Source organism: Colletotrichum aenigma, assembly GCF_013390185.1.
Source record: "Colletotrichum aenigma strain Cg56 chromosome Unknown KSG_Cg56_contig10, whole genome shotgun sequence".
Taxonomy (NCBI): domain Eukaryota; kingdom Fungi; phylum Ascomycota; class Sordariomycetes; order Glomerellales; family Glomerellaceae; genus Colletotrichum; species Colletotrichum aenigma.
Genome location: NW_023500916.1, coordinates 1,229,664 through 1,257,239, shown reverse-complemented (window position 1 = coordinate 1,257,239; position 27,576 = coordinate 1,229,664). Strand labels below are relative to the sequence as shown.

The 27,576-nt window shown below is 50.5% G+C and overlaps 10 protein-coding genes across 10 annotated transcripts; 4 read left to right on the top strand and 6 right to left on the bottom strand.

Moving 5' to 3' along the window:
• Positions 1-1,290: 1,290 nt before the first annotated feature.
• On the bottom strand, positions 1,291-1,635 carry CGCA056_v014213 (uncharacterized protein; the record flags this gene model as incomplete). Its single annotated transcript, XM_037329455.1, has 1 exon — positions 1,291-1,635. One exon carries the CDS (start codon positions 1,633-1,635, stop codon positions 1,291-1,293), a length of 345 nt encoding a protein of 114 aa, XP_037171893.1.
• A 3,487-nt stretch (positions 1,636-5,122) lies between these two features.
• Positions 5,123-6,196, bottom strand: CGCA056_v014212 (uncharacterized protein; the record flags this gene model as incomplete). Its single annotated transcript, XM_037329454.1, has 1 exon — positions 5,123-6,196. The coding sequence occupies one exon, from the start codon at positions 6,194-6,196 to the stop codon at positions 5,123-5,125; it is 1,074 nt and encodes a 357-aa protein (XP_037171895.1).
• Positions 6,197-6,831: 635 nt separating this feature from the next.
• On the top strand, positions 6,832-8,288 carry gnl-2 (Gluconolactonase; the record flags this gene model as incomplete). The annotated part of the gene is made up of 6 exons (XM_037329453.1): positions 6,832-6,993; positions 7,043-7,385; positions 7,437-7,544; positions 7,595-7,804; positions 7,854-8,030; positions 8,080-8,288. The coding sequence occupies 6 exons, from the start codon at positions 6,832-6,834 to the stop codon at positions 8,286-8,288; spliced, it is 1,209 nt and encodes a 402-aa protein (XP_037172470.1).
• Positions 8,289-9,565: 1,277 nt separating this feature from the next.
• On the bottom strand, positions 9,566-12,950 carry CGCA056_v014210 (uncharacterized protein; the record flags this gene model as incomplete). Its single annotated transcript, XM_037329452.1, has 6 exons — positions 9,566-10,547; positions 10,625-11,608; positions 11,663-11,867; positions 11,927-12,727; positions 12,778-12,866; positions 12,928-12,950. The coding sequence occupies 6 exons, from the start codon at positions 12,948-12,950 to the stop codon at positions 9,566-9,568; spliced, it is 3,084 nt and encodes a 1,027-aa protein (XP_037172471.1).
• A 1,154-nt stretch (positions 12,951-14,104) lies between these two features.
• Positions 14,105-15,433, top strand: CGCA056_v014209 (uncharacterized protein; the record flags this gene model as incomplete). The annotated part of the gene is made up of 4 exons (XM_037329451.1): positions 14,105-14,193; positions 14,257-14,265; positions 14,332-14,545; positions 14,609-15,433. The coding sequence occupies 4 exons, from the start codon at positions 14,105-14,107 to the stop codon at positions 15,431-15,433; spliced, it is 1,137 nt and encodes a 378-aa protein (XP_037171918.1).
• A 28-nt stretch (positions 15,434-15,461) lies between these two features.
• On the top strand, positions 15,462-16,330 carry Psmc1 (26S proteasome regulatory subunit 4; the record flags this gene model as incomplete). Its single annotated transcript, XM_037329450.1, has 2 exons — positions 15,462-16,112; positions 16,163-16,330. 2 exons carry the CDS (start codon positions 15,462-15,464, stop codon positions 16,328-16,330), a joined length of 819 nt encoding a protein of 272 aa, XP_037171917.1.
• A 341-nt stretch (positions 16,331-16,671) lies between these two features.
• On the bottom strand, positions 16,672-18,198 carry FUC1 (Alpha-L-fucosidase 1; the record flags this gene model as incomplete). The annotated part of the gene is made up of 1 exon (XM_037329449.1): positions 16,672-18,198. One exon carries the CDS (start codon positions 18,196-18,198, stop codon positions 16,672-16,674), a length of 1,527 nt encoding a protein of 508 aa, XP_037171922.1.
• A 1,301-nt stretch (positions 18,199-19,499) lies between these two features.
• opgH (Glucans biosynthesis glucosyltransferase H) lies at positions 19,500-20,612 on the bottom strand (the record flags this gene model as incomplete). Its single annotated transcript, XM_037329448.1, has 1 exon — positions 19,500-20,612. The coding sequence occupies one exon, from the start codon at positions 20,610-20,612 to the stop codon at positions 19,500-19,502; it is 1,113 nt and encodes a 370-aa protein (XP_037171921.1).
• Positions 20,613-22,300: 1,688 nt separating this feature from the next.
• Positions 22,301-23,961, top strand: CGCA056_v014205 (uncharacterized protein; the record flags this gene model as incomplete). Its single annotated transcript, XM_037329447.1, has 2 exons — positions 22,301-22,561; positions 23,332-23,961. 2 exons carry the CDS (start codon positions 22,301-22,303, stop codon positions 23,959-23,961), a joined length of 891 nt encoding a protein of 296 aa, XP_037171920.1.
• A 1,899-nt stretch (positions 23,962-25,860) lies between these two features.
• On the bottom strand, positions 25,861-26,599 carry CGCA056_v014204 (uncharacterized protein; the record flags this gene model as incomplete). The annotated part of the gene is made up of 2 exons (XM_037329446.1): positions 25,861-26,326; positions 26,376-26,599. The coding sequence occupies 2 exons, from the start codon at positions 26,597-26,599 to the stop codon at positions 25,861-25,863; spliced, it is 690 nt and encodes a 229-aa protein (XP_037171919.1).
• Positions 26,600-27,576: the final 977 nt, after the last annotated feature.

Here is a 27,576-nt window from a genome sequence, read left to right as displayed (position 1 = left end):
GCCAATCAGCAGACACCATAAATGCAATTCTAGGAGTAGGCGTTGCGGTCTCATGACCATCTCTGATCAGACATATAGTTCTTGAGGGTTGGATCTGTGTGCAACTGGTCGTTGGTCCGTCAACGTTAAATACATGGACATCACCATTTGTTTTGGTAGCATTGAAAAGTCCAATATCAGCAGTTTCATCTTTTTTTCGAATCGGCTGCACGCTCAGCCAGTAGATTATAAGCCAAACTGGTCTTCTTCTCACTTGTTATCATGCACTTCCTCCTTCTCGGCGCGACAGGGCGTACTGGCAAACATGTTGTGTCTGAACTTTTGTCCCAAGGACATACAGCAATAGCACTCGTCCGCTCTCCTGGCCGTCTCCCTGACAGTCTTGACCTCACCGTCGTTACCGGATCGCCGCTATCAAAGCCTGATATCTCATCAGCTCTTTCGGCTACGCCTCCTCTAACTCCTTCCGCCGCCATCATCACCCTGAACACAGTCCGCGAGTCTGACAGCCCTTTCGCACGTCAGCTCTCACCTCCCCGCTTCCTAGCCGACTCATGCGCCAATGCTTGTGAGATTCTCCAGCAGGCCGGCATCCGTCGCATTGTGGTCATGTCGACAGCTGGCGTTGGTGATCCTTGGTCGAAGATACCATGGCTTTCGAAGGCATTCATGAGCTGGACCAACATCAAGTTCGCCCTGGAGGACCGTGGTCTCGTGGATAAGGAGATCCGTTCCACAAAGATGGAATAGACTCTTGTCAGGGCAGTAAGACTCGAATTCGATGACCCTAAGTTACCGAGTCAGACCGACACCAAGGCGGATGTAGAGACACTGGGTAGCGACGGTGCCGGAATGCGCGTGACTGACAGCGTCAGTGTTGGTAGTGCGGCAAGATTTCTCGTCAAGGTTGCAGTTGAGGGTCTCTTCATCGAAAGTACAGTGGTAATACGGGATTGACACCGGCGGTGGTCTTGCAACTCTGAAGGTAGTATGAGGATTAATTCTAGATGATCCAATAAAATCTTACTTGCCTCACCACTGTTGAATTATTCTCGTCCGCTTCAAGCCACTGTCGGTCAAACCAACGCCAACCTCCGGTATCTCTCCCTCAATTTGTCAATTGAATCGCCTTTGATCAAGACTACCAAAACTTTGGTCATTGAAGTATGTATGTCTCAGCGCAATACTCAGCATGAAACCGACCAGGCCTGCCACTTTCCCAGTTTCGACTTATCCAACCTTGAAGGACACCAGTTAGCACTTCTCTTCACGACGCTTCAGACGTCACAATCAAACATACTGAATACATCCATCCTGTACTTGATTGATACGTTGCCAGTTGGATGGCTCGCTGATTGATGCCACACACCCCGCAAGTCCCGGCGACGTCAAACGATCCGTGAATATGTCAATGGTACAACCTCCAAAGACGATGTTGACACTTTTTGCATCATAGTTGGCGTACGACTTGTTGATGCTAGTCATTGTGAAGCACTGAGCGAGGTGCTCGGTTCCGGTGTTGGAGCCGCCGCCGTAGTGGAATGTCGTTCCACCGGCGCACTGGTCATGGTCATGGAACGTGACCGACCACGCAGAAACGGAAGTTACAATTAAGGACAAAAGTGCGAGCTTCATGATGGTCTCGGTGATAACCGACGACTGGGAAAAAGAGAAAGTTAACACGACGTATTGAGTTCCGAAGTCAACTGAAGTGCGAACGCTTTGTATCGACATCGGATGAACGGCACTGGGATGTTGCCGTCAGCCCGTCCTTAAGGTTTGTAGGGCGGGACGGCCGACATTGGTTTGAGTAATACGCCCTTTTCGCTTAACCACATACCGTTCGGGTGTCCCAGATAGAGCACCTCACAAGCATCGGAGCTGACTCGCAATTGTAATTTCCTCCAAATATCTTGCGCGAAACAAAGGGTGGTGATGTCTTTAATTTGGCATCACGCAAACTTGGTGCGACGGGACTTGCCGTTGATACGTATGGCTCGCATTCGCATCCAATATCAGTGACAGAGGTTCCTTTTGAATCTGAAATTCTTTCATTCATTTTCTCGAGGACGGCCAAGTCTGTCCGTTTTCCTAGGTATCCAAGCTGGATACCATCCTCTATTCGAGGTAATGGTGTGGATCGTTACGTACAAACACCTTGCAACGAAAGTTAAGACCAGAGTCATGGTTGAATATCAGAAGACCTTGTGGGTTTGATGTTGAAAAAGTCTTTACCGACCATGACACACAGTGAAATGTCATGTAGCATGCTGACGTCCCGCCGTGGTACGACAGTGGTGTGCATAAGAAATACTCAACAACAGAGTGTCACGGATGGATTCATATGCTGCGTGAGCTTTCGTCTCACCGGGTGTTTAGGCTCTTCGACCCGCATGTTGGCCTCCTGCCAAGCTTCGAGCGACGGCAGACCGGCCGGCTCTTGCGTCCAACGTCCCCACCATCATGGAAGTAACAACAACATGCAGGGGCGAAAACTGAGCTATGAGCTATTGGTGACCCAAACAAGTGACATGTTCAAAGTTCAGGTGGCAGCGTGGATTTTTAAGCGATCCTGAGCAGTTGTTCAGCTTCTTTCGGTTCCGGCGCCACCGTGGGATATCGGATCCCTGGGAGATTGAAAACAAGGACGGCGGCAAGACGGCCTGTCATACTTTGTTGCTCATGAGTAGCGGGTAGGGGGCTGAGCTTTGGTCGCCGAAGGAGATTGCTCCTCTCAAATCAGTTCAACGTCATCTCTTCTTGCACTCATGCAAAATCACAGCCCTTATCCCTAAATACCATGTGGTAAAAACAAACCAGAACAATCCCAATCTCCGAATCTCGCCATCACGGTTGGCTAAGACATTTCGGCCTGCTACCTGCCACCAATAGCATCATAACCTAGAGCAAGGGGCACACTAATGGTTACTCTTCATTTTTCCCAATCTCATACGCAGATAAGTTGTGCTGACCATGAACGTCTCACGCCGGGGGCTTCAAAGCGCACAAAATATCAAGTCCGAATTTCCCGCAATGCAAGGTTGGCTTTGCCATACGCTCTTGATATCCTATCCTGTGTTCCTCAATGACGAGGGCCGGGGGTTCGCGGGGTTGGCTTGAAGACGCTGGGAGGGTAGGAATGCACCTGAACCTGCTCCGGGCGCACGGCTCAATCTTCGAGAATGGGAGCGTCTCTTTAGTCGGGCAGAAAAAAGTCCCGACGTTGCCAAGAACGGCTTCGATCTTTCACCCCTGATGCCTGAACATCTCATCGCACGACACTCTTGAGACCAGATGGCTGCTCCCAGCCCGATACTTGGCTATTGTGTCTTGGCTTCCGATGGTGATAAAGACCATCTGGTTTTGGCCTCTGTCCCGGGATGGCTGGGGGCTAAAATGGAACACCGTATTGTAACACGAACAAGATGAACGGCGAGACTTCCCAGGTTCGGCGGCTTGGAGAAAGAAGCATAAGCTATCATGCCATATTCGACCAGGCAAAAACCCCGAAGTCCAGTTTCTGAGGCCGCTTACGACGTGAAGATGGAACATCTTCTTCGCACGCCGACTTGTGTTGCTTCAGGGTGTCATGCAGGGTCAAACTTATTTACTATGCTCCATGGGAGCTACTCGGCGTGGGGTCCGGAACACAGCCAACCGGAATTGTCTTCAGTACCCCGAAGAATCCGCAAGCCAGGATCTGGCTTGCATCTCCTTTCCCATTCTCCTGGGTATTCCTGATTTCCTTCAATACCAAGATCCATCTTCCCAGTCGCCTTGCAACCCTGAAGGGCACCTTGATCGTCCAATTCGTCGAAGCAATGTAGGCAAAGTCTTCGCCCCGGTCGCGACATTCTTGGGCATAGATGATAGGTTGCAAATGCCGGGATTTTAATTCTTGGTCTCATGCTTCGGAGATAGTCTTGCTGTGACAAATCGATCGATTTTTTCCTTTCAATAGTCTTCCTCGACCAAGCCCGTAGAGCCAACGTCGCACCATCAAGAGGTCTTGCACTTTGTGCAATGACCTTGGCACTCGATCCTTAGGGCCCGGGCGAACGGGGGGGCGGTGCCTACCCCAACGCAGCCCACCGCCGGAGCCAAGACTGAGGAAGCGGATGGAGGGGCTATGTGTGAGGCGATTGTGACAAATTACACTGGGCGTACGGTATCAAACCGGGTAGACAAATGGTCTTGTTTACAAGGCGAGTGCAAGGCTTCACTCTGTTTAAGTACCATGTTGTGATATGGATGGCCAGGCTCTTGGAATACGAGACAAATAAAGTCAATAGATCAACATGTATCCACGTGGGTATAGGTTTGTAACCGGCCACCATAGCCGATCTGCCAAGTACGTGTGGTCCCGCGTGGCACCACTTTTGGGCCCAATGGAAGCGCACCCGGGGAGATCATTAAAGGAAGCCCAAACAAGGTTTCATCTTACAATGTCCATGCATCATGGGTTCCGATCCTCAATGGAACCTAAATCGGAAGGGCGAAATAAAGCAGCAGCCCGACGGAGATGAGGCCAAGGAACCACAAAGTTACAACACTGAAAGCGACAAATCAAAGTAGTCAAGGAACAGTCTGCCCGATGGGCATGGCAGTCATCCCTGTGGTCATGTCCGTGAATTTACCATTAGGGTAGCAATCAAGAGGCAGGTAGGTTCTTGGAAGCACGGGAGAAGTAGGAACGAAAGCGGGAGACGTTCAAGTGGCCAACATGAGCTCGAACGGCCTTTGAAGAGACCCGACTTGAGTTAAGCTTAACATACGGTGGGGAGGCCTTGCCGATATCTGGCTGGTAGATTGGTGGACTATGATGAGGCTATCGTCTGTCATCTGAGACGCAAATCAGGAAGAGACGGATGTTAGCTTGGCAGCCGGTCTTTGCATCCACAATCCTCGTCTTGAGCAGGCATTCACGAAAAGGCGATTTGCATTGAGCTGTAATCTGGTCGCAGGAGTATGGACGATAGCTGAACACTCAATCAAGAAGTCTAACTATGGGAGTTCAACAAACATAAACAAATGAAAGTCGGGATGAGAAGTAATAAACGCTAATAATTATCGACTGTTCAGCCTGTGGTATGGTCGTTGTTACCCAAAAAGTTGGAAACCGCTAATATCTCGCAAACTGGACTTCGGACGAAGTTGAACACACGTCTCCTTCTCGTTCTTTGTCTGGATCTTCGCTGATGTTGTCGCTGTCGCGATTACCGTGGTTTGCCCGCGAATGGGTATGAATCGTGATCTCGGTTGTTTTTGTCGGGTAAGAACTTGTCGCCGGCGACACATGACTTTTGTCTCCTTTCCCAATGCGAACCTCATACTCAGGCTCGTCGGTTGTGGTGAATTGCCTAGACCTCTTGCCGTTGAATGTTTTAAGAGCCACGTCGTTTGCCGGTCCATGTCCTTGACTGCGCACGTAGGTGCTGCTGTTCGAGGCCCCTCGTGTGAGTTCGACGAGGCGATTGAGAATGCTGAACTCGAGCTTCAGCTTAATGCTGTATACCAACGGTTTCCAAGCTGTCTGTATGTCGTAAAGGTTGGTGAACTCGAGGGCCAAAATCGTCACGTCTAGTAGGACAACTAGTATGTTCACCCAGATCAGGTGGTTCATGATCTTGCGGGTGCGCAAATCGCCGATGCTGTTCATGAGACGAAGGCGTTTGGTTGTTTCCCATACGTACAGCGAAGAAATGATGATCTCTTGTACGAAGAAGACGGTGAGTTGGATCTTTTCGAAGATAGTGTACGGATTCTGGAACGGTTCCGGGTTTGCCGAGTTTACCCCATAGACTAGAATGATGATGGGAATATGCAGCCAGATGGCGTCGGCGATGATCATGTACAATACCAGTCGCAGTCGCTTTCGGTCATGAACAACGATATGCAGGCGTGAGTATAAGACGACTGACTGGCCTGTAATCATGGCACACCAGCCGATGAGAATGAGCGTGGCGTAGATGATCGGTTTCGTCGTGAGGGACAGGTGCCTCAGCAGGTAGCCGGTCCCATTGAATGCGATGCCCCATGTTGCGATAAGAATACTCCAAAAGTACAATCCCGAGCGCCTTTTGAATGATGTAAAGATTGAGACGGTAAGCTCAAGAACGTTGTAGAAAGCAATGCTGATGAACACGCAAATAACAATCGCAACGATGATCCTGGTGTTGATGTCGATTTCTGCCATCGTTGCCAACGGTCCGTGAAGTCAACAATGGCACAACAGAGCAATGTGTCCAGCAGAGCGAAAGGTCCTCGATTCTACAGCTATCATTGTCGGACATTTAAGAATCACAAACACATTATTCTTCCTCAAAAAACAGGAGTTTCAGCTTGCTTGATTAGCGTGAGTCCTTTGGTGTTCCCAACGATACATCGCAGGAAGTACACAAGACCTTAGACCAAGACCTTCAACAGGATCATGTCGCGAAGCAACAGCTTGGCACATACATTAACTTTCTAGATGCCGTGGTCATTATAGCACTAACGTCCCTGGAGACGGACCTTTGCCCAAATTCGACCAAGTCGAACCACTGCCAAGACTCGGGGAACTACTCCGCAATAGCTAAAATTCGGAGTGGGGGTTCTGGGGGAGCTTCATTGGCACAGTCGCACTCCATCTTTTGGTCCCTTTACCGCAGTCATTATTGGACTACTCTAACATCTTAATGCACCGGCAGATGCGACTATGCAATTTTAAACACGCAAGGGTCCATCAACGCGGGGACGTCCACGGTAGCATACAAAGCGCCTCGTACCCAACCTCTGGAACATGTTCCCCTCGTCACACACCACCAAGCACAACGCTCCTGGAAACCAACAATGTCGTCTTTGCTGGCTGTAGTCGCTGCAGGTCTTCTAGTGCCCCTGGGCATGGGCCTTTGTACCGCTGCCGAAGTTCCCGCCACAGCCCAGATAATTGACTTGAAGAGTTTCAACGTCCTGCAGAATGTGCCCCCTCCTGCAGAGGCCAACGACTCGACGGTATGTCGCTCCCATCCTCTTACGGCTGTTTTTGCTCACTCTCATGCAGCTTTTCCTTTGGCCTGGTGTAACGAAAGAGTCACTTGAGGCTAAACCATTCCACATCTACGATGCCGAGTTCTACGATGTCATTGGACAGAACCCCTCGCTTACCCTCATTGCTACCTCTGACACTGACCCTATTTTCCACGAGGCTGTTGTGTGGAACCCTCCCACCGAAGAGGTCTTCTTCGTTCAGAATGCCGGTGCTCCTGCTGCAGGCACTGGGCTGAACAAGTCTTCCATCATCCAGAAGATCTCACTCGCGGAAGCCGAGGCTGTGCGAACAGGTTCCCGGGCTAACGCAATTGTCACTGTTGTGCCGTCGCAACCCCAGGTCATCAACCCTAATGGTAAGTCACTTGATACCTGAAGGCATCACACCAGCTTACATGAATGCCTAGGTGGTACGAACTACAAGGGCAACATCGTCTTCGCTGGAGAAGGCCAAGGTGACGATATCACTTCTGCGTTGTATCTTATGAATCCAGTCGCTCCATTCAACACGACCGGTGAGTTTTCTTGTCAAAGAAAACGCGTATGTATGTAGCTGATTGTCCAGTCCTCCTGAACAACTACTTCGGTCGTCAGTTCAACTCGCTCAACGACGTCGTCATCAACCCCCGTAATGGAGAGCTGTACTTCACCGATACGCTATACGGCTTCCTGCAGGACTTCCGTCCTCCTCCTGGCCTTCGCAACCAAGTCTACCGCTACAACTTCGAGACCGGCGCTGTCGCTGTCGTCGCTGATGACTTCACATTGCCCAATGGTTGGTCCTCATTGACGTTGCTGGAAGAAACCCGCCTAACAATCGACAGGTCTCACCTTCTCTCCTGATGGCAAGAAGGCCTACGTCACCGACACCGGCATCGCTCTGGGATTCTACGGCCGCAACCTGTCGTCTCCCGCTTCCGTCTACTCCTTTGATGTGAATGAAGATGGCACTTGGGAGAACCGCAAGACGTTTGCCTACACTGCCTCCTTCATCCCTGATGGTTTGTTCTCCGTCTTCTCACTGCACTTTTACAAGCTGATCATTCCTAGGTGTCCACACTGACTCCGTTGGCCGCGTCTACGCCGGTTGCGGCGATGGGGTTCATGTCTGGAACCCCTCCGGCAAGCTCATCGGCAAGATTTACACTGGCACTACTGCCGCAAACTTTCAATTCGCTGGAAATGGCCGCATGGTTGTTACGGGGCAGACGAAGCTATTTTATGTGACTCTCGCTGCTTCGGGTGTGGAATTACAGTAGCGATAATGAGGTGGCATACCACCCGCAGCTTCTCGTAATGTTCAACCATCACACACTCGACATTGGGGAAAAGAACCACGTGCTAAGTCGGAATGCTAATTAGTATCTCAAGACCTGTGTATGGTATGCCAGCCCCACGTACGATGGAAATCCACAGTTTCTTTGTTTTACAGGATATGTCGGTACATCTTGTTCATCAATGAATGTACCCAGATAGCTTTGAACTTGGGTATGTGTACAAACCATCAGCGTGTCACTGCGAAAACAAGGAAAGCCCTTTCAAACCTAAATTGCCTCTTCGGCTACGTATGTGTCGTTGTGATGCCTGTCGTCTTTCCGTCCCGAATTGGTTTCGCCATTAGCTATCATTCAGTCATTCGTCTTGGCCCGTTTATCTATAGTACATTGGACCATTACAAAAATCGCAAATTCCTTCCATGTCAATATCGTCACGCCAATTGAAGGCCTCAATTTTCCTTTTTAACTTTCCGTCCCTAAATCTCTCACCTCCATCGGCCGTAGCCGTCACACCCACCTCTTCCTCCTCGTTCACCTCCGTATCGAGCTCAATCCACCCGCCCAGGTCTCTCTCTTCATCGACATGAATCCCTACCGCTGGACAGGTGTAGTCCGGCAGCTGTTTCTCTGGAACACTTCCAACTCCTTGAAGTTCTTTTCTCTCGGAACGGCGTTGTAGTTGCACGCGATGGTGTAGCGCACTATAGCTGCCAATCAACACTAACCCCCGTCCCGTGGCTGACCTACCCTCTGTCCCGGTATTCGAAGGCAAATAAAATATCTGCCTCCCAGATGCAGAAAGTGGTAGCATGACTTGAAGTTTAGGCATCATAACAATGCCTGCGGACATGGTTTCGGAGGCATGAAAGAGGCCAATACGGAAGACATTGAGCCTGAAGCCAGTGACCGTAAGGTACAGGTGCTCTGAAACCCAAACGAAAGTGAAAGGTAACTTGGCGAGGGAGAGGCCAGTGAACTGACCAAGCGTTAGTTTGACCTTGTGGACCAGCCGGGGTGGGCTTCGTGTTGTTTTGTGCGAGGACAGTCGGTGAGTAGTGAGGAAGACAGAAACCACGATCTCTGGCTTTTTGTCCATTCCTCCATCCGGAGACGTTGTATTAGACGTTCTCTTTCCCAACAGTCGTCCTTCTACACTAGCTATATGGATGTAGTTCCCACAGGAAGAGAAGTGTATTTTCATACAAATGTGTCGGGCTAAATAGTCAGCGATTGTCACGATGTAGATCCCCCAGGTATTACTAACTGTCCCTTGTTGTGGGCATGATCGCTCTGATGAAGTACGTCTTCTCCTCAAAATCAGCAAAGAGGACCTCACCGCCTCCTGAGGGCCATACAACAAGGGCCTTCTTGGGATGTAGTACGGGCGGGGAGTGATATAGCATGCAGGTGACGGGAGTGTCATGGTCGTAGTGAAATAGACGCACGGCATCTCCTGAAGTCATGTCGTATACTGCAATGGTGGTGGTGATGCGGTCTTTCGGATCTCTGACGCGGCTTGGCATGCCTGGATATGTCGGCCGGTCTTTTTGCTCTTGTTTCAACAAGTCACCTTCGAGCTCTAGGTTGCTTTCTGCCGGCATCTGGTAGTTGGCCACGAGCCTCTGCTTGCGCTTTTGCCGCTGGCCAATCTCTGCTTCAGCTTCGCCATCTGCTGGCTCAATTTCGTTTTCCTCTTCATCCGTATCGTCGTCCAAGTACTCATCAGACTGTTCATCAGAGTCCATATCGTCCCCTGTTATCTCTTCTTCTGACTCATCAGAGTCGAAATCCGTAGACCCATCACTACAAGTCTCGTAAGCGGAATTCTCGTCGGCTGAGTACTCGTCTTCAGAATCTTCATCACTTCCTGTTTCTGATGAGTCAGAATACAAGCCTTGCAAAAGTTTGGCAGTATGCTTTCTGCCGGCCTTGCCCTTCGCCGACTTCTCCTTTAGGTGCCTGTGCACGTTACGGCTTGCAACAACAATGATTCCATCACGCATTGCAACATCGGTTGAAAGAGGTTCGAGATTCGAGTGCGTTCCGTGGCTGAGGATGAGTTTAGAACCATAGTCTTTCATGTTGGACAAGACTGTGGCAACCGCGTTGGAGAACGCGATGGAGCTACCAGCATTGGACTGCAAGTCGATGTTGCTGGCGAAAATGGTGCTTCTTGAGACACATCGAGGGACTCCCGGCACCCCAAAATCCCACGTGTCCAAAGAAACCTGTCCCAATTCCCTAGATAGAATTGACCATCAGTATGAATTCTCAAGATCAAAACTCCATGAAGGCTGGATTTCTTCGAAAGGTCCTACTTTGATGTGGATGACAAAACAATGAACTGAGATTTAGAAACGCAAACCGCATCGGCGATTATTAATTCCTCAGACTTGTGCATGTTGAAAGGTTGATTCGTCAGCATGAAGCTCGGGTATTTTTCCTTCATCCGGTTCATGAAGTGCTCCGGCCCGAGAAGGCCAGTTAAACACCTGTCGACTTCTCCGCAGAAGTATTGGCGCAAACATTGTGCCGACGTGTCCGATGCGCAGATACCGTGCTCGAGAAGGTATCCCCATTCATGCATGAAGTGACGATAATCACGACGAAATTTTTCAGCTAGCTTGATGAATTCGACGTCCTTATCTACTATCAATCCAAACCAGTCCGGAAGAGCTCGTCGATACATCGGTCTGCTGGTTAGATCGGAACCTATCAGTCTGAATTGTGTGAAATGGCCTGTGACGAACAGGCTCTGGACCTGGATCAAGGTCTGGAAATTGGGAGACTGCAGAAACTTCAGAAGTTCCTCCCGACGTTCTTGTGTGGGTTCCACGTCCTCCAGATGTCGATCCCAGTATTTGGCACTGTAGGGCAAGAGGCCGTGTTGCTGGGCGTCGTCATACGTGAGACCGAGCGGTATATGACACTCACCAGGCGCCAAGCCTACAAATGTCGAATATCGCGACTGAGACAGATAGCGAAGGCAAACGTCCCCCACTTCAGAAGCAGAGATTTGGAACCTGATTGAGGCTTGATTTGAGGTTCTGTCGCTTAGAACATCAGGATGGGTGACCAAAAACTCTTGGACAGTCGAGTGACACAGCCGACAAAATGGGTTATCTGGCTCCTTCGGGTCGCTCTGAGTCTCCACTAAAGGGGCAAACAGCCGATGTAGGTTTCTTGGGACCTTGCGAGGGTCCAGCCCCTTGTCACGTTCGGACAATGCTATCGTCATTGCCTCTCGAAGCTCATATAGACGCAAAGGGCGGCGAGCGAAGGCGACCAGGGAAAACAGGATACTGTTTCTTGATCAGCATCGGTCTTGCAAGAATTCAAAAAGGGTAGAGACCGACCTGATGTATCTGTGTTGGTCTTTTTGGTATTGGCGGAAGATCCGCTTGTACATCTCAGCGATATTGTTGGGCACCCTGGACTTGATGAAGGTGATAACATCATCAATGGTAAACACGTCTTCCTTCAACCACTCTACCATAAGTCGAGCATAGAGGAAGTTGCTTTCAGCTTTTGCCTGCAACTTTTGCAAGACCCATTCGTCAACTAGGAAAAGTCAGTGATGTCGCTACGAAAAGGAACCCAACTTGCGGATCTTATCTTACGCGGCTGGCCCTCGACATCTTGGACATTGTCCCCACTTCTTTCAAGTTTCGGCACCATGCGTGTCAAGAAATCTTTGACGTCGACTTCGGCATGCTTATCAACATTTACCATTGGCCATTGTCGCAAATGAATGTTTAGAACATTTGTTTCTCGGGAGCTAATCCAGGTTTTTCGGAGGATTGAAGGCTCCTCGTCAACACTCTCGAATAGCTTAAGGATGTCTTCGGCGGCGTGGGAGTGTTTGTTTTCGTCTAGCCCGTCAAGGAAGAGGTAGACACTGGGTGAATTCGCCTGTGGCGCAATGCCCTTCTCCTGAGAGAATTGATTACCCTGCTTGATAATCAGCCGCGCGGTTTCTGCGAGTGATGTCATATTTTTCTCCGTCGTCTTGATGTAGTCGTTCACATGGGCGGCGATTCGTTGGTCCTGTTTCCAGAAGTGTCGGAATAACTGATCGACAAGAAGAGCTGCTGCACGTATCCCATCGCTCGAGCCAGTCTCGGGTTGATCATCGAAACGGTAAAAATAGTACAAACAGATTTCTCCCAGCTGTTTCGAGACATGCTCGATGGCGGTAGAACATAAGTATGATTTTCCAACCCCAGGAGAGCCCCTCAACCAAAGGTTCGTCTGTGATCCCTTCCTTTTGGTCGTTAACCAGTTTTGAAAGTCGTTGTGGCTGAAAAGCCATTCGCCGCTTCCTTGCTCTCGGGCTTTCAGATTTCTCTCGTGCAGTTGGCTGTTCGCGTTGTTGTCTTCCTGAGAGCTTAACCATCCTCTCACGTCCTGGTACAGGTTATCTTTAGTTCGTTAGCGAAATTCGGGGCATAAGGTTTTGCGGGATGCATACCTTGCTGCGTACTTGTCTGGACGGCTTGAAGATCCAGGACATCATTACTCATTGCATGAACATACTTGTCGACTCGCGTCATGATCGATCTTTGGTCTAGACATTAGCTCTCTGAGGTGACAGAGCTGTTACTGAGGGTGAAACACGTACTGCTGATTTGATACGACAGCCATGCTGAAAATCTTACTGGCGTCATCAAGACGTTTGAGAGAGGCTTTAAGCTTTTTGTCAAACCTGACTCCACGGAATACCTTTTCCATCCGTCCACTATTTATGTAGTCCTTCACGATTTGCAAAGCCTCTGAAGATCGAGTCATAACGGGCAGTAGGTGCTGGAGAGACCTAAGGCGATCTTCATCATCATCATGCAAGTCCACATGAGTCTTGAAGCTTCCCATTACTCCATGAATTTCATACAGGGTCTTCATCATGTCATCCATCTCTATAGACGACATATCTGAAGGGCCTATGCGCTTCTTGATTGTTTTGAGGCATGCTTGCGCAGCCGTGACTATGCCAAGTACGCCGACAGTAAGACTGAAAGGGTCCATTGTCACAGTTGAGGGGATGAAGGTCATCGACGGGGGAAGGGAAGGCGTGAGAATGAAGGTGGTTGCCCATGCTGATTTATGAGGGATCAGGTGGTTAAAACGTCACGCTCACAGGCAATGCATGAGAAGCAGGTTGAACACCGAGAGCATGGCGAACCACGTTATCTCTGGGCAGTAATGACAAGGCAACGAATCCGACTCATTCTGAGGCTTCATGGCGTTTGATGCTGACCAGACTGCCTTGTCACGAGCGGGTGCATACGATACAGCCTGATGTTGGCCGCAGCACACCCCCTTTCCGCTTCATACCTTGCATGTGAACGATTTGGTCCAGTAGATTGCCCCCGACGGCAACCATCACTTGGTTTTGTCTGCAGTCATCACTGAAGCTCCCCCAATCGTGGTTCGGTAGATCTTTCTTTGGTGGAGAGCCTTCCCAGCATGGGTGTGCCCAGTGAGACTGTTGTCTGCCCTAGCTGGCGCCAGCAGGCAGAAGTAGGCAAATGCAGGCAGGGAGTCATTACCCCGCCCCGCCAGGCAAACCAGGGTCAGTGGATGCCCCAGTCTTCCCCATTCTACTTACGGCCCGATATGTCGCGACATGTCTTCATAAATATCGACGGCATGCATTGGTATTCCCCAGTCGTAATTTTTAGCGGCTCATTGTTCGACTCTTGACATTCAGTTTCTACTAGCAGAGGACTTTGTAGCATTTAGTGGCCGAGGTTGGGTTCTAGGTTTTATTTACAGGTTCATTCTGGAGCCTTATTGGAAACATGAGCGAAGTCACCGCTACCCCTAACAACGATGATGCTGCAAAGACGGACACCAAAAAGAGGAGCCGAATTCTTCGCTCCGATCAGGTGTGAGTTAAAGCGAATATACCATTTGATGCGTTTTTGGGGACGATTGATTAACATGAAATTAGATATGACTTGTATGTGTATACGTGGCACCAATGCAACAATGAAGACATCGAAAGCTGATTTTTGCACGTCGGCAGCCAAACTAGTCAAGTCCGTTTGATCAAATCGGTCAAATCCGACAGCAAAAAACAGAATGGGCGGAAAGCCCTTCTGAGAGTGCGGAGACTCATGGATGAGACAGGCTTTCACACTAAGACTGAGGTCGATATCAAATCCGGCCGGCTAGCTCAGGTCATGCGGCAAATTAATTCGGACGTCGATGATATCTCGCTGAAATCAAATCCACCGGTCGTAAGCCATTTCTTACCCAAACCCGTCTTGCGGTCATGTCGGCTTACTGACCTGCCTATGTAGGTTCCTCTAGAACTGTTTTATCACAACCGAGCGGCCCTGCAAGAGCAGTTGGACAAAGCAAGAATATCGGAGCCAAAAGACGTTGAACTCATCACAGACTTAGTAGACACTCTGAAATTCGCCGAGGAGGATCACGCCACGAATATTGCTAATCTTGAGCCGCTTCTCGCCGCCGGGGAGATTACGTGGGAACTCCTATGGGCTATCTTCGCCCCAAACATCTTGATCTACCGATATCACCGACTCGTAGAGCAAGATCAAATTCTTCAGCTCCGAAGCATCAAGCAGCTCAAGAGACGAGACAAAACGAGACTTTGGTGTTTGGACTGTCGCATCGTAGCAGATGATGGCGTCAAGTTCGGCCTGGCATCAGAACCATTCGCAATGCTCATCGATGAATTCACTGGGGCCCGAAAGATTGCGGACTTGCGCATCTTTCCTCTCGAGTACCACAAGAACAAAGAGGAGATATGTGCCAAAGCATTGGTCCGCGGACGTCGTTTCGCAGGCCTTCATGAACCTCGGGTGATGGAGACAAGTGGGCCGGCCATGTTCGAGAACCGTACCACTCGATGGGAGCCTTATCCGATCAAGTTTGCTTCCCATGGAAGGATGATCATCGACCCCGCCGGCTTTCGATCTGTGAACCCGAACATAAGCTTCATGCCCGAAGTACACGCGGGACTTTCACGGGAAAACTTGACTGAAGAGGAGCTTATTATCTGTACACCTGTAGCACTTGGCTTTTGCTTTGGTAACTCGAAATGGGGTGTGCCACCTTCGAATCCCATCACAAAATCCTGCGCGAACATGAACATCAGCTAATTTTGGTTGTTTATTAGGAGGTTTTGCTATGTCTCGACTTCTTGATGTCAAGTGGAATGATCAAGCCTTTACAGACCTTGTCTTGGAAGAGCCAACAAAGATGCTTGTTCGTTCTATGGTCAGGCAACATTCCTCGCAGACAGATGATTTTGTCTCTGGAAAGGGGAAGGGCATTGTGTGTCTCTTCAGCGGACCCCCAGGAAGCGGTAAAACATTGACCGCCGAGGCGGTGGCGGAGATCACCCGGAGACCTCTGTACAGTGTCTCTGCTGGAGATTTAGGAGTAAAGCCTAAGGACGTGGACGAAAAGCTCAGAGAGATTCTAGAGCTATCACACAAGTGGAACGCAGTGCTGCTTCTTGATGAAGCGGATGTCTTCCTGCAGGAAAGAGACTCAACGGACATCCAGAGGAACGCCCTTGTCAGCATTTTTCTGAGGCAACTCGAGTATTATCAGGGGATTCTCATCCTCACGACCAATCGCATCGCGCAGTGCGATGCTGCTTTCGCGAGCAGGGTGCATATTTCAAAAGAGTATCCTGAGCTTGACGAGTCTTCCAGGGGGAAGATTTGGGCGACGTTCTTGAGGCGGATGAAGAATGCCTCCCAGGGCGCTGAAGTTCATATTACTGAGGAAGACATTACTAGGTTAGCAAAGATGGAGATAAATGGTAGGAAAGTAAGTGTATATCCATCCTGCTCTCCTTTTTTCGTTGTCTGACATCCTAGATTAAAAACATCTTCAGTAGCGCCAGAATTATCGCGAAGGAGATGCAAGAGCCGTTGGCCATCTCCCACATAGACCTAGTTCTGAACGCTACGAATCCAGTGTTCGAGACACAACCACCAAAGCCCTTGGATGTAGCTCACCAGAATGGCGTCGACAATGGTATTTAGAACTGATTCATGCGAGTTTGTCTGTTCATAGATTCGTTCGCCAGTTGAGGCTATGGCCACCTACAATCACTGGGGATCAGAATCCGTTCATGCTTCATGTTTTCTTTACCTTTTCTTCATCCTTTTTCTTTTTCAACTAAACAGTAGCGTGTTATGTTGGCTTCGATCGATACACATACCAATGCTGCCGCAAAATGAGGCGACCCCTTCCTTCAAACGACAAGCCGCAAGAGAGATGGTAAGAAAAAGGAGAAAGAGCTATTAAAATCTTAGGATTATCAAGAGATGGAACGTAATCCAATGGATTTACTGTGATATGGTGTCTGGTCATGTTCTTCAACTCATGAAATATTGTTGCCGAGCACCTGGATACTCTGTATCAGGGGCACTGCATTTGCCTGGGTGACCTGAAACCGGATCCGGTTGGTATCCATCGCACTACCGAGCCTATCGATGCGCTTGTAGCCAAGTGATGTGCCGTTGACAACACTCTCGAACGCTCCATCCATCATGCAGTCAATGGTGTATCCACCAACCCGTTGTCCCAAAGCGATGTGCTCCTGGACAATGAAAGCCTCCACGCGAGCTGTGACACCCAGATCAATTTCCAGCCAGCCTGTGCGCTCCCCGTCATTCATGCTCCAGTATGTGTCGGTCGAGGTACTCAGGACGTTTGCAGGGCCAAATGTGGAGTTATCACCACCTCTGACACTGCTGGCCGTGACTTTCGAATCGGGAGTGACTAAGTTGCGGCCAAGAAAGCTGTCTCTGAGACGCTTGAACTCTATTAGGGCATCGTTGTCTTCCTTAGTTATCTGCCCTGTGGTGTCCGGTGGCACGTCCAGGAGGAGGCTCACGCTTCGCCCCACAGACTGGAAGTACATGTCCAAGAGCTGCTGTCCCGCCTTGAGCTGTTCGTTGTCGTGCCAGAACCAACCCGTCCGGACTCGAGCGTCAGCCTCAGCCGGGGTCCAGTACAATCCATCACGGAGGCCTGTTTGCAGATCTGCCTCGCTGAGGCGCTCTTGGTCCTGCGTCCGGCTGATGGTGTGCCAGTTAGTGGGCACTGTCACGCCGTCCTCATTGCCCACCCATCGTGCGTCCACACCTTGGTGGCCCCATATGATTGCTGAGGGTTGATGCGTGCGGATGATGTCGCGGAAGTCTGTCCAGTCGAAGGTCTGGACAGTGCTGGAGCCGCTGGCGCCATCAAGCCAGATCTCGAAGAGCGATACAGGGCTTCCGTCCGTTAGAGTCATGTTCACCAGCTCCGTGAGCTGGCGGCGGTAGAGGTCATTATAGTCCCCATCATTGTTATCGCCAAATATTTGCGGCTCGTCATAAATGGTGCCATTCAGCAAAGGCTTCGGCATAGCTGGGTCGCGGTGGATGTCCCAGGGTGACAAGTACACGCCGAACTTGAGACCGTACTTCTTCGCCGAGGCGGCAGCCATACGGACCACGTCAGCCTCGAACCCAGCTGCAGAGCGGTTCTTGGCCCAGCCGCCATTGGCAATCTTGTAAGTTGTGGTGGAGGTGTTCCACAGCGCCATGCCGTCATGGTGCTTCGCTGTCAAGATCATGCCGGACATGCCCGCGTCGGCGAACGACTTGGCCCATTGGTCTGTGTCCATAGCTGTCGGGTTGAAGACGTCGGGGGGCTGCTGACTCCTGCCCCATTCTTCGTCGGTGAAGGTGTTGGGTCCAAAATGGATGAAGGCGTAGTATTCCATCCGATGCCAGTCGAGCTGACGCTGCACTGGAGTCTGCAGATAGGCATCGGGGGGCGCCTGTGCCCTGGTTAGGCCAATGACCAGGATGAGGCATGCGGCTACAAGAAGCCACTGGCGACAGAGAGGACCAATCATTGCTCCAAGTCGTCCAGATAATTGTAAGATATACGGGAATACATCTACAACAATGGTGTATTGGCCGTTGCGTCGCGAACAGAGTGCTTGTCGTGAGTTTGTCCGGTCCAATGTTGTTCGACCGGGTGGTTCTGAATCATGCCTTACCTGCTTCTCCAAACATGGGGGATATATCCGATTTAATTTTATATGCATGGACTTATGACGGAGAATTTCCCCTCACCACCCCAGGCTTCTCCTCATTTCGACGGCGCATGCTCGACCGAACGAACCGCAACGACCCACTCTATCCTGATGTTGATGTTACCTCACGACAAGCTCAACTTCCTAGTCGGGTATAGATAGCTTACCATGGAACGTCACATATAAGTTATTGCATCTATTCTTAACTTTGAAATGAGCATCGCCTGAGGCATTGCAACATAACAACCTCTCGTGTTTTCATTCACAATAGCTACAGCCCAATATTTCATTGTGTTAATTGACACACCGAGCCTTAGTCCAGTGACAGGCTACGCATTTCCAGCATAAAGAGACTACTCACAAACCCCCAATCTACTTTAGACCAATCATGATCTGGCCGAGAGATTGAGTCTTCTCATACCGACTTCTGCTTTCCGTAACTGGCTGTATTGGCGGAAGCTATCTCTGGATTAACAAGCAGAGAGAGCAGCGCAGGCATCTCTGACTCTTCAGGTATCATAAACCATCGAAGACGGGTCATAAGACAACCAAGTCTAGGAGATGCCGTGATGACAGCAAATGGTACATTTAGACAGAGTCCGACTACCAAAGGCAGAGCCCACGTCATGGATTCGGCATCCTTCGATCTAACGCATAGAGCTACCGCGCAGCTGATACCAATTACAGACTGCGGCCAGAGTACACGAGAGGTATCGCGCCAACTGAGTCCTAGTCGGTTGCGATTTTGGCCATCCCAGCTGATAGACTTTCCCATAAGCAAGCCAATGAGGAAGACCGCAACGGACACGGCGGTCGCAGGCCCGATCAAAGTCATCAAAATGAACTCCGTCAGTCCGGCCAGCAAACAATGGTAGATCCCTCCATGGCGCTTGAAAGAAGCCATCGCGGTGTCAAGAAGGCCGGCAATCTTGGGGAAGCAGCCGATGACGACGAGAATTAGCTGTGGAGTGAAGCCTAGATGCGTATGACTTCCGTCAATCTCACTGAGGGCGACATTCCAAACGTAAGCCAGGGTCATTACGACCCAGCAAGCCTGAGACAGGTATGTGGTGATGGTCTGGCAGACCTGAAAGCGGGTGATAGGATTCAGGCCGGGCTCATTCCACAGAAACCAGTACTGCATTGTGCCTTGGCACCAGCGCAATTCCCGCCGGATATAGAAGAAGGAGGGTTGGCGGATTGGTTTCGTAGCTTTCGGTCTCGATGGGAAGGAGCCTGACTTCGTAGCCAGCCCGACGCATAAACATGGCCTCCATGAGGTCGTGACTTAGAATGTAGCCGCCCAGTGGTGGCCCTCCCGGCAATTTTGGCAACATGCAGTTCTCATGAAATGCCTTTTTGCGGATGATGGCATTGTGGCCCCAATACAGCGTGCAGTCGGCAGCCCACCAGCTGAATCCCGTATTGTATGCATGCAGGCTATGACGGAGTCCGAATTGGTATATGCGAGTAAAACCACTAACAGCCGGCATGCCCACGACCAAGGTTTGCAACAGGCCGATCTGGGGCTGCTTCTCCATACTGAAGACCATACGACTGAGAAGGTCTCCGCTCATGGCGCTATCGGAGTCGAGCGGGACAAAGAATTCGTCTCCTTCCGAGTGTTTGTCCAGATAGTCCTTGATATTTCCCGCTTTGAAACCGACGTTCTTCTCTCGACGGCGATAAACTGGGTCGCTAAACATACCCATCCCGAGACTTTGTCGAATGCGAGAGAAACCCTCTTCTTCCTTTTGCGCAACATCTGGAACGGTGGTGTCGCTAAGAACGACAAAACGGAAATGTTGAAGACGGTTGACCCGGCGCAGGCTTTCGTGCATGGCCCGAAGATGGTTGAAAACTGGCTCCGGGTCTTCATTTCGCATGAAGATGGTCAAAGCAGTCCTAGAAGTAAGTTCTGGAACGGGGCCACCGGCTTCGAAGTAGGGGTAGATGGACTTGCTGGCTTTGCCAAAGGCAACGATGCAGAGTCCGATCAACGTGTTCCAGAACGTGAAGACTGGCCATGGAACACAGATTGTAGCACAGATTAGAATGAGAATGTCGAGAAGGCCGGCCCTTGGTTGTTGAGTGCAACTATTGAAATACGCCCAAAGTAACGGAGCTGTCGTAACAACATTGAGAATGAGTACCAGCAAACGGCGCTGCGGAACCGATATGCCGGTGTAATGGACTGGCGTTGCGACCTGAGTCATTTCCTGTACTGCCATTTTGAAGCTCGTATGCTTTTCGGGATATCAAGGAAAGCGCGAGAACAGCATGATAACTTCACACATGGAATGTGAAGACTTCTTATGCAAACAATCATGACAGGGCCACACGAGCGATATCAGTTCTAATTCCATCTTGTAGACAGCCTACATGCAGGCTTGTAGACATTGGACTCGTTGTCTATCTGTGGAGCCTCATTCCGGCTCCCACATCAAACCTCGCGATTCAGGAGCATTAGAGGCTCAGACCAGAAAGGGCTGTCGCTTACATGAGTGTCTTCACATTCTACAAGAAGAAAACTTGAGCGGCTTGACTGGCCAAAGCCCCTCATTTTGATCCATTATCTCCAGTTAGCAGGGAAGTGTCTCTACTTACCCTGGCTCCGGGTTGTTCCTACTCCATGTGCGGCTGCTTTTCGCCGCTTAATCAGCATCCACATTGAGAATGAGGTGTCTCTGAGCGGCCCATCTCCGACAGTGGACTCTATGCTGTCTATCGGACTTCTCGACTGGGAACTCCGCCCGCTTGCGATGTGAGACCCGCCAATGTGAACAACTTGCGCTGTTCACAATCTCTCATCGCCTCTCGTCTGATCTGCTTGATGTATCATATTTCTGCCGTTTGAAAATCCTGGGAGGCATTGTTGTTCATTTGCTCTGCTGCGTTGGGGAAACATATCCCCTGGATGATGTTATCTCGGTAGTAATTGCAAAGTATCATCATCTTTCCCTCCAACAGTTTGCACGCATAGATTAGACAGATAATGGCAGAAAGTGATTAAAAAGAGAGAGAGAGAGAGGTCAATTTCAGGTCGGAAATCGCACCAAGATATATTCAACTAACTTGTCCTGGAGATGAGACAGCACCTCAGAGAGCAATCTGAGCACCATATTGAACAGGTACATTTCAGTTGCCTAGTACTACACAATGCAGAAACTGAGAGGCTGGCGATCGTCTGAATGAACAGGGACTTAGCAAGAACAACAGACGAACATGGATGGCACTGACACGATAATTATAATAGAGTTCGTTAGGATGGTTTGACGTGAACCTTGAAGAAGCCGAGGACTCCTGAAATCAGGCCGTAAGGTCATGCGTCAAGTTCACAAATGAATGGTACTTGAACATTCGCAAGGCTGTTAATATTTCCAATCACCTCAATAAAGCCAATTTTGCGCCCGAAGCTGCTCGTAGATGTCTTCCATCGTTCTCTCGCCAACGCTCACATTCAATTGCCAGGATCATGTGCCCGGCACCAAGTTTCGGTCGGGGAGATGACATATTCTCCGCTTGGTCTGTACGCACGCGTCTCGCGAGCCGGAGGGTTTCTGCTACAGATTACTCTATATCCCAGTGCATGGACCCACAGCTCCGAGGGAATGGTTCGGCCAAGCCGTGATACGGTCTGGGTCGAGTCGCGAAAATCAATGGGGATATTGAGCATCTTGAGTCATGTTACCGAGCGTTCACTATTTCACAGCCTGTACATATACACCGCAGCTCGGCATCCCCTTCCTAAAGTTCTCAGTAGAATTACTGCCACTCTTCACCTTCATCTAATCGATCATTTGAGCAGCAACTGTCACGGTTTGGCCTGCTCATTTCCTCAATATCAGCATTTCATATTCAGTGAGATGGGACTTCGAACGACCCGAGAAATCAATCTTCAACTCTCGAGCCTTTCAATATGAGACTTGCACAAGTCACAGCCTCTGCGGCGCTTTTCGCCGGCTTCGCGTTTGCCCGACAGGACGCATGCTCGATCGAACTTCTTAACATCAACCAAGCCGTCGTCGACACCAAGTGCATTCCCTTCGACACTACCATGGCAATGAAGGACCCAACAGGACCCGGCGGCGGTCAGCTCTACAAGGTCCACGTCAACAATGTTTGCGGAATCGGGCTGGATGATGGCCAAGAGCTGTCGAACGGAGCTTCATTGAGAAAGGTCGGCCCATGCTCTTCTGGTTCAGGTTGATGTGGTTGGTCAGAGCATCGAAAATCACTTTTGTATATCCAGAAAGCCTTGTATTCATTGTTCGAATAAGGTTTTGAACCTAGATGTTGGCTCAAGTGCCACGAGCCCGAGACGTTTCTTTTATGGTTAAGCTTACATTGAACCACCCGAAGGCAACTTCACGCCCACTGGTCCATCTCCACGACGACTCAATTCTTTGTACGTGCCGTCGTCTTCCTTGAAAGTGAGGCCGAAAGCCCGGGAAAATGAGCGCATCTGATTAGTTGATGATATTCTGTTGGTGTGCCAAACTGGCAGCCGACCTTTTTGCGCCAACCCACTTTCAATATGTCACACCTTGCCAACCACATCTCGACCCACAGCTCTCATCACCGGTTGAAGCAAGCCGACAGACGTCCGAGAACTATCAACCTCCAGTTTTGCTGCTGATTCATATCAACCCTTGCAAGCTTCATCCGCCTCGCCGACGATTTCTCCAACTCCAAACCTCGCTTTGATGGCATCCAAGAGCCAGCCAGGCGGCGCCAAGCCCGTTTACGGTAGAACGTTGGCTGGCAAGATCCTATGGCTGCCCAAAAAAGAAGAGATCAGCACTTCACTTGACACCGATCTGTCACCCGGGGTCTATAATCACCCTGTGTTGATTATGTCCCATGCACCTCGCGACGATGGCACTGTGAGAGCTCTAACGGTATGCGACTCTCACCTGACGGCTTCGAATATGGTTAACATGACTACAGATGACTTCGGCCAACGGTAGAAACATCACGGAGGACATGGCCTTCCACTGGAAGTTTCGTGAGAAGTACCTACCCGTCGCCCCGACCCCTCCCCACACAGACTCGGGACTACAGCTCCATTTGGCGGGAGCTAGCTCAAGCAACAAGGCCTACAGACCGGCATACGTGATGACGCAAGGAGGACCTTACACAATCCACCGCGACGTGCTAAGAGCGCATCAAGGCACCAGTCTTAGTTCGAAGTCGTTCGGTATCCTCGTCACGGAGATGGGCTACACCGAGGAAGAAGATTACTTGAGGGAGCAGCGGGTTATTGAGAGAAAGAAGCGGAAGATCGAGAAAGATGAAGAGAAGGAGAAGCGCAGGGCCTTATGGGACCAGGGACAGGCAGCGAGTAAGCAGAAAGCCGAGGAGAAGAGGCAGCAAAAACAGGTGATCAAGAAGGAGAAGGCCGACGAGCGGATGGCCCTAAAGATTCAAAGGATGGCAGTTAATGAGAGGGACAAGGCTAAGGTCAACACCAAGCTGGACAAGGGCTTCTTCTGTCTGATGGCCGGCATTTGCGTGGCTATTCTTTGTGTGGAGGCTTTTCTCTGGTATGGCTTTTGGTTGGTGTTCGGCTTTTGGTAGGCAAGGAGGACAAGGAAGACAAGGAATGTAGAGATAAAACGCATCAAAGGAGTTTCAACGGCATCAAAGCATGTATGCATGGAGTTATTCATTCAGAGATGGCTGCATAACCCAACAAGGCTGGCAGATTACAACAGCAAGGCTGAGGATGAGTTCGATCTGGCCCTCTTTTGAATTGTCGAGCCACCTATTAGACAGCGTACAGAGTTTTCTCGACTCCCAAGCACCATGCTACCAAGTGAATTTTCTTTGCATCTCGCCTAACTTGGACAGTATGACATACTTTCCCTTTATCCTCTTTTCCATAGCAACACTTCGAAGTGTCTGGATTCAAACACGACCGCCCCTTTCTCGCAACCCTCAATGCCTCCCAAATCTCAACAGAAGCGACGGCCCCTGGAGGAGACGACAGAGCCTCTGGCTGGAAAGATCGTATTTGTTCCGCCGAAGAACCGGATAACCGCTCGCCTGAAGCCCGACCTGGAGAGGACAGGGTACAACCATCCAGGGGTGATCATATCCTCGTGGCCCGATGGTGTTGGCCGTGTGAAAATAGCCATGGTCGTTGAAGACCCTCGCTCCTCTGGTCACAAATCGAACAATATCTCGCTGACCATCTCTATAGTTGACGTCTTTTAAGGACACACCCGTTGCCTACGTTCTCGACCGCGAGGAGGACTACGCCCATTACCTACCCATCGACGACGCCCTCCACCCCATATCGTCCATACGGCGTCTAAAGAGGCGTCCCGAAAGCCCCTCGTTGCGAAAGAAGTCCTACGTGTACATCGGAGAAAAGCATACCATCCCCTACAAGGCACTCGAGCCATACGGTCGGTCATCTCGATACTCAGCGGGCCCGTGGCTCTGCGAAAAGTCAGTCCGAATACTACAGTCACACTTTGGCGAACCACTTGACGACTACGACGAAGACGACGACATCAGCTGCACCGACACTAGCGATGGTGAAGCAGATCTCGGTGAAGCAGATCCTGGTGGTGAGGGGCAGCTTGCCGGATGGCACATTGATGTTGAGCTGCAGTCAGTCTCCATCGGGCAAAGCACTTTGCCTTTGCAGCTGACCCTTGTCGCTGGGCCCTCAGCCGCCTCAATATTGTGGTCCGAAGGCTCGTCTTCCAACCCGCCTACGCCTACAGAATCGCCCTCAATCTCAAGGCTCTCCTCTTCATCTTTATCGTTCTCTGAGTTTCCGCCGTACTGCGACGAATACGTCACCCTTCATCAGCCCCAGCATGCTGTGTCGCCTTCGCTTCCGACAGCACAGGTTGATTATGCCACCAAACAGAATCAAACTCCGCAAGAGGGATCGGTCACAATTCCTTACATATTGTTGATCATCATAACAATGATCGCGTTTGGCCCTTCACTTGTCGGGGATGGCTCCGGCGAGTAAGACCTTGTTCACCGCAGGCGACCGCTTGTTCTGAGGATGGAATACTGGAAGGACGAAGATGAAGGACGGGAATGAAGGATGACGATCAAACGACCCGCACGTCAACATGACCGTGAATAAGAGGCCTGAAGGCTTCAAAGATCACAAATTTGCCCAAAGACTGATGGCTAAAAGAGCGCAACCTCGTCTGGAAGCAACGTCAGGCCATTGCCAGTAACGAGCTGATTGGGTTTAGAGATACTGATACGGGGAATTGGGGTTTAATAAGAGCCGCAGAGTATTGTAGAATAATTAGCCTAGAGGAAAGAACGGTTCATATGGTTGCTTTCACCATCTTGATTCCGTTGGCCCGAAAGCGCCGGCCGTCATCACTATGATTAGCTGAGGCAGAATACCGCGCTACTGAGACACAAAGCCTTTGGCCTCAACCAGTGTACAACGGATGATATGCAACCCTGCTGAGAGAGAACGACCCAAACCTCTCATTACTTCTCCGCAGACGTCAAACTCCTACAGGCCACATGAAAAACGCCCAACTTAACAACCCCCTTCATCCCCCTCAACAGCCCAATATTGTCCTTAAAAGCCTCCATCTCCCTGAACTTCAAATGCGCCTCAACACTTGGCCACCCAATAAATGCCACCAACAAGTTCCCCGTCTTGCCGTCCTCCCCAGTGATGGGTACATCATTCTCCTTGCTCCATCCATACGCAATACCCTTGAAGTCGGGCGACGTGTCGAGTGCCTGCACCTTGAACTTCTCAAGCTGCTTACTCAGGTCTTCTTTGGCAGGCTCATCCAGCTCCGCGGGGAAGAAGAGCGTCAGCACCTCAGTGACGGGTGCGTCAGCGAGAATGGTAGGCGGCCAGGGCTTGGTGACGATGTGCTTGATATAGCCATCCGTCCAGTCGAGGTAGGATGACATACTCTTGGCAACGACGTCTTGTTCCCTGTGAACGCATCAGTACATCATCTTGTAAACACAGACAAGCGACTCACGGCGTTGTGCGGTACGCAAGATGCTCCTCAACGCTATCCCAGTCCAGAAACAGCCACTGCTGGTGCGGCTTCTCGACCGCGTGGCCCCAGTAGATGCGCCCCGCGCCGGGCTGGGCGGCGGCGGTCTCGAGCATGTGCTTGATGTCCTTGCCCTCCGGGGTGTCGGGGTCCGGGAAGGGAGCGCCGGATTTGGAGGCGAAGTAGGAGAATTCGGTGAAGCCCATTTTGGCTGTGATGTAATTTGTTTTTATGGTGGTGTTTTGCATTCGTTGATGGGATCTTTGAACAGTTTAGATTGCAAGTTTCGTGAATTTTATATCATTGCCATCGTCGGTTTGAAGTAGGCTCACTACAGCCATCCCCGATCGATATTGCGCGAGAGCCTAGGCCAATCGGCGTGTGGGGTCAGGGTCAGAAACGATATCATCCTGGCTCATGCAATCTATCGCACTTTTGAGTTGTGGCGACCGGTCCCAAGCTCGAAGGAAGGCGCTAGGCGCGGAGGTAATAACCAAAAATCGACGACACAGATGCAAGCAAGGCCGAATTGGCTCTGGTAGAAAGGTGCATGTCATTTGTGGTGGTGTTGTTGTCTGCTTATTCATCCAGACCATTCAATCGCGTGCATCAACACCGCCAGAAACAGATCTCCATCACCACCTTGGCGATCTTCAACAACCGCGCCGAGACATACCACGCCAAGCTCGCTGTCATTCGTTGACACCGAGGGAAACTCGTGTCGGGATCCGGCTCATCTGCATCAACTGCCCATCTCCAAGAGTCAAGCACCTGTTCATGCTAACGCCAAGCTTCCAATACCACGCTTCACGCGGAGCACAAACCAGCTCAGAGGAAACCGTCTCATCAACCATGGGTGCCGCGGGTTATTTATGATTCAACACCTTCCTCTCCTCACTGCAGACGCTGCACAGAAAAGGGAAATGAAAACAAGTACGATCCAAGCGGCACCTATACGTCGCTCACGTCTCAATAGCACACCCCCTTTCGGCCTACCAACCGAGCCAAGTCCAGCACTCCCATCTCCCATCCGCGGCCTCAACCTCCGTCCTCACCACCCAAAACCTCCCAAGCCAAAAAGCGAGAAACCCCGTGAAGCACGTCGCAGCCGCCCAAAAATCCCCCCAACTCTGCAACACCACCAATCCCTGGTTTTGCGTGTCTGATTGGCTTCTCCATCCCC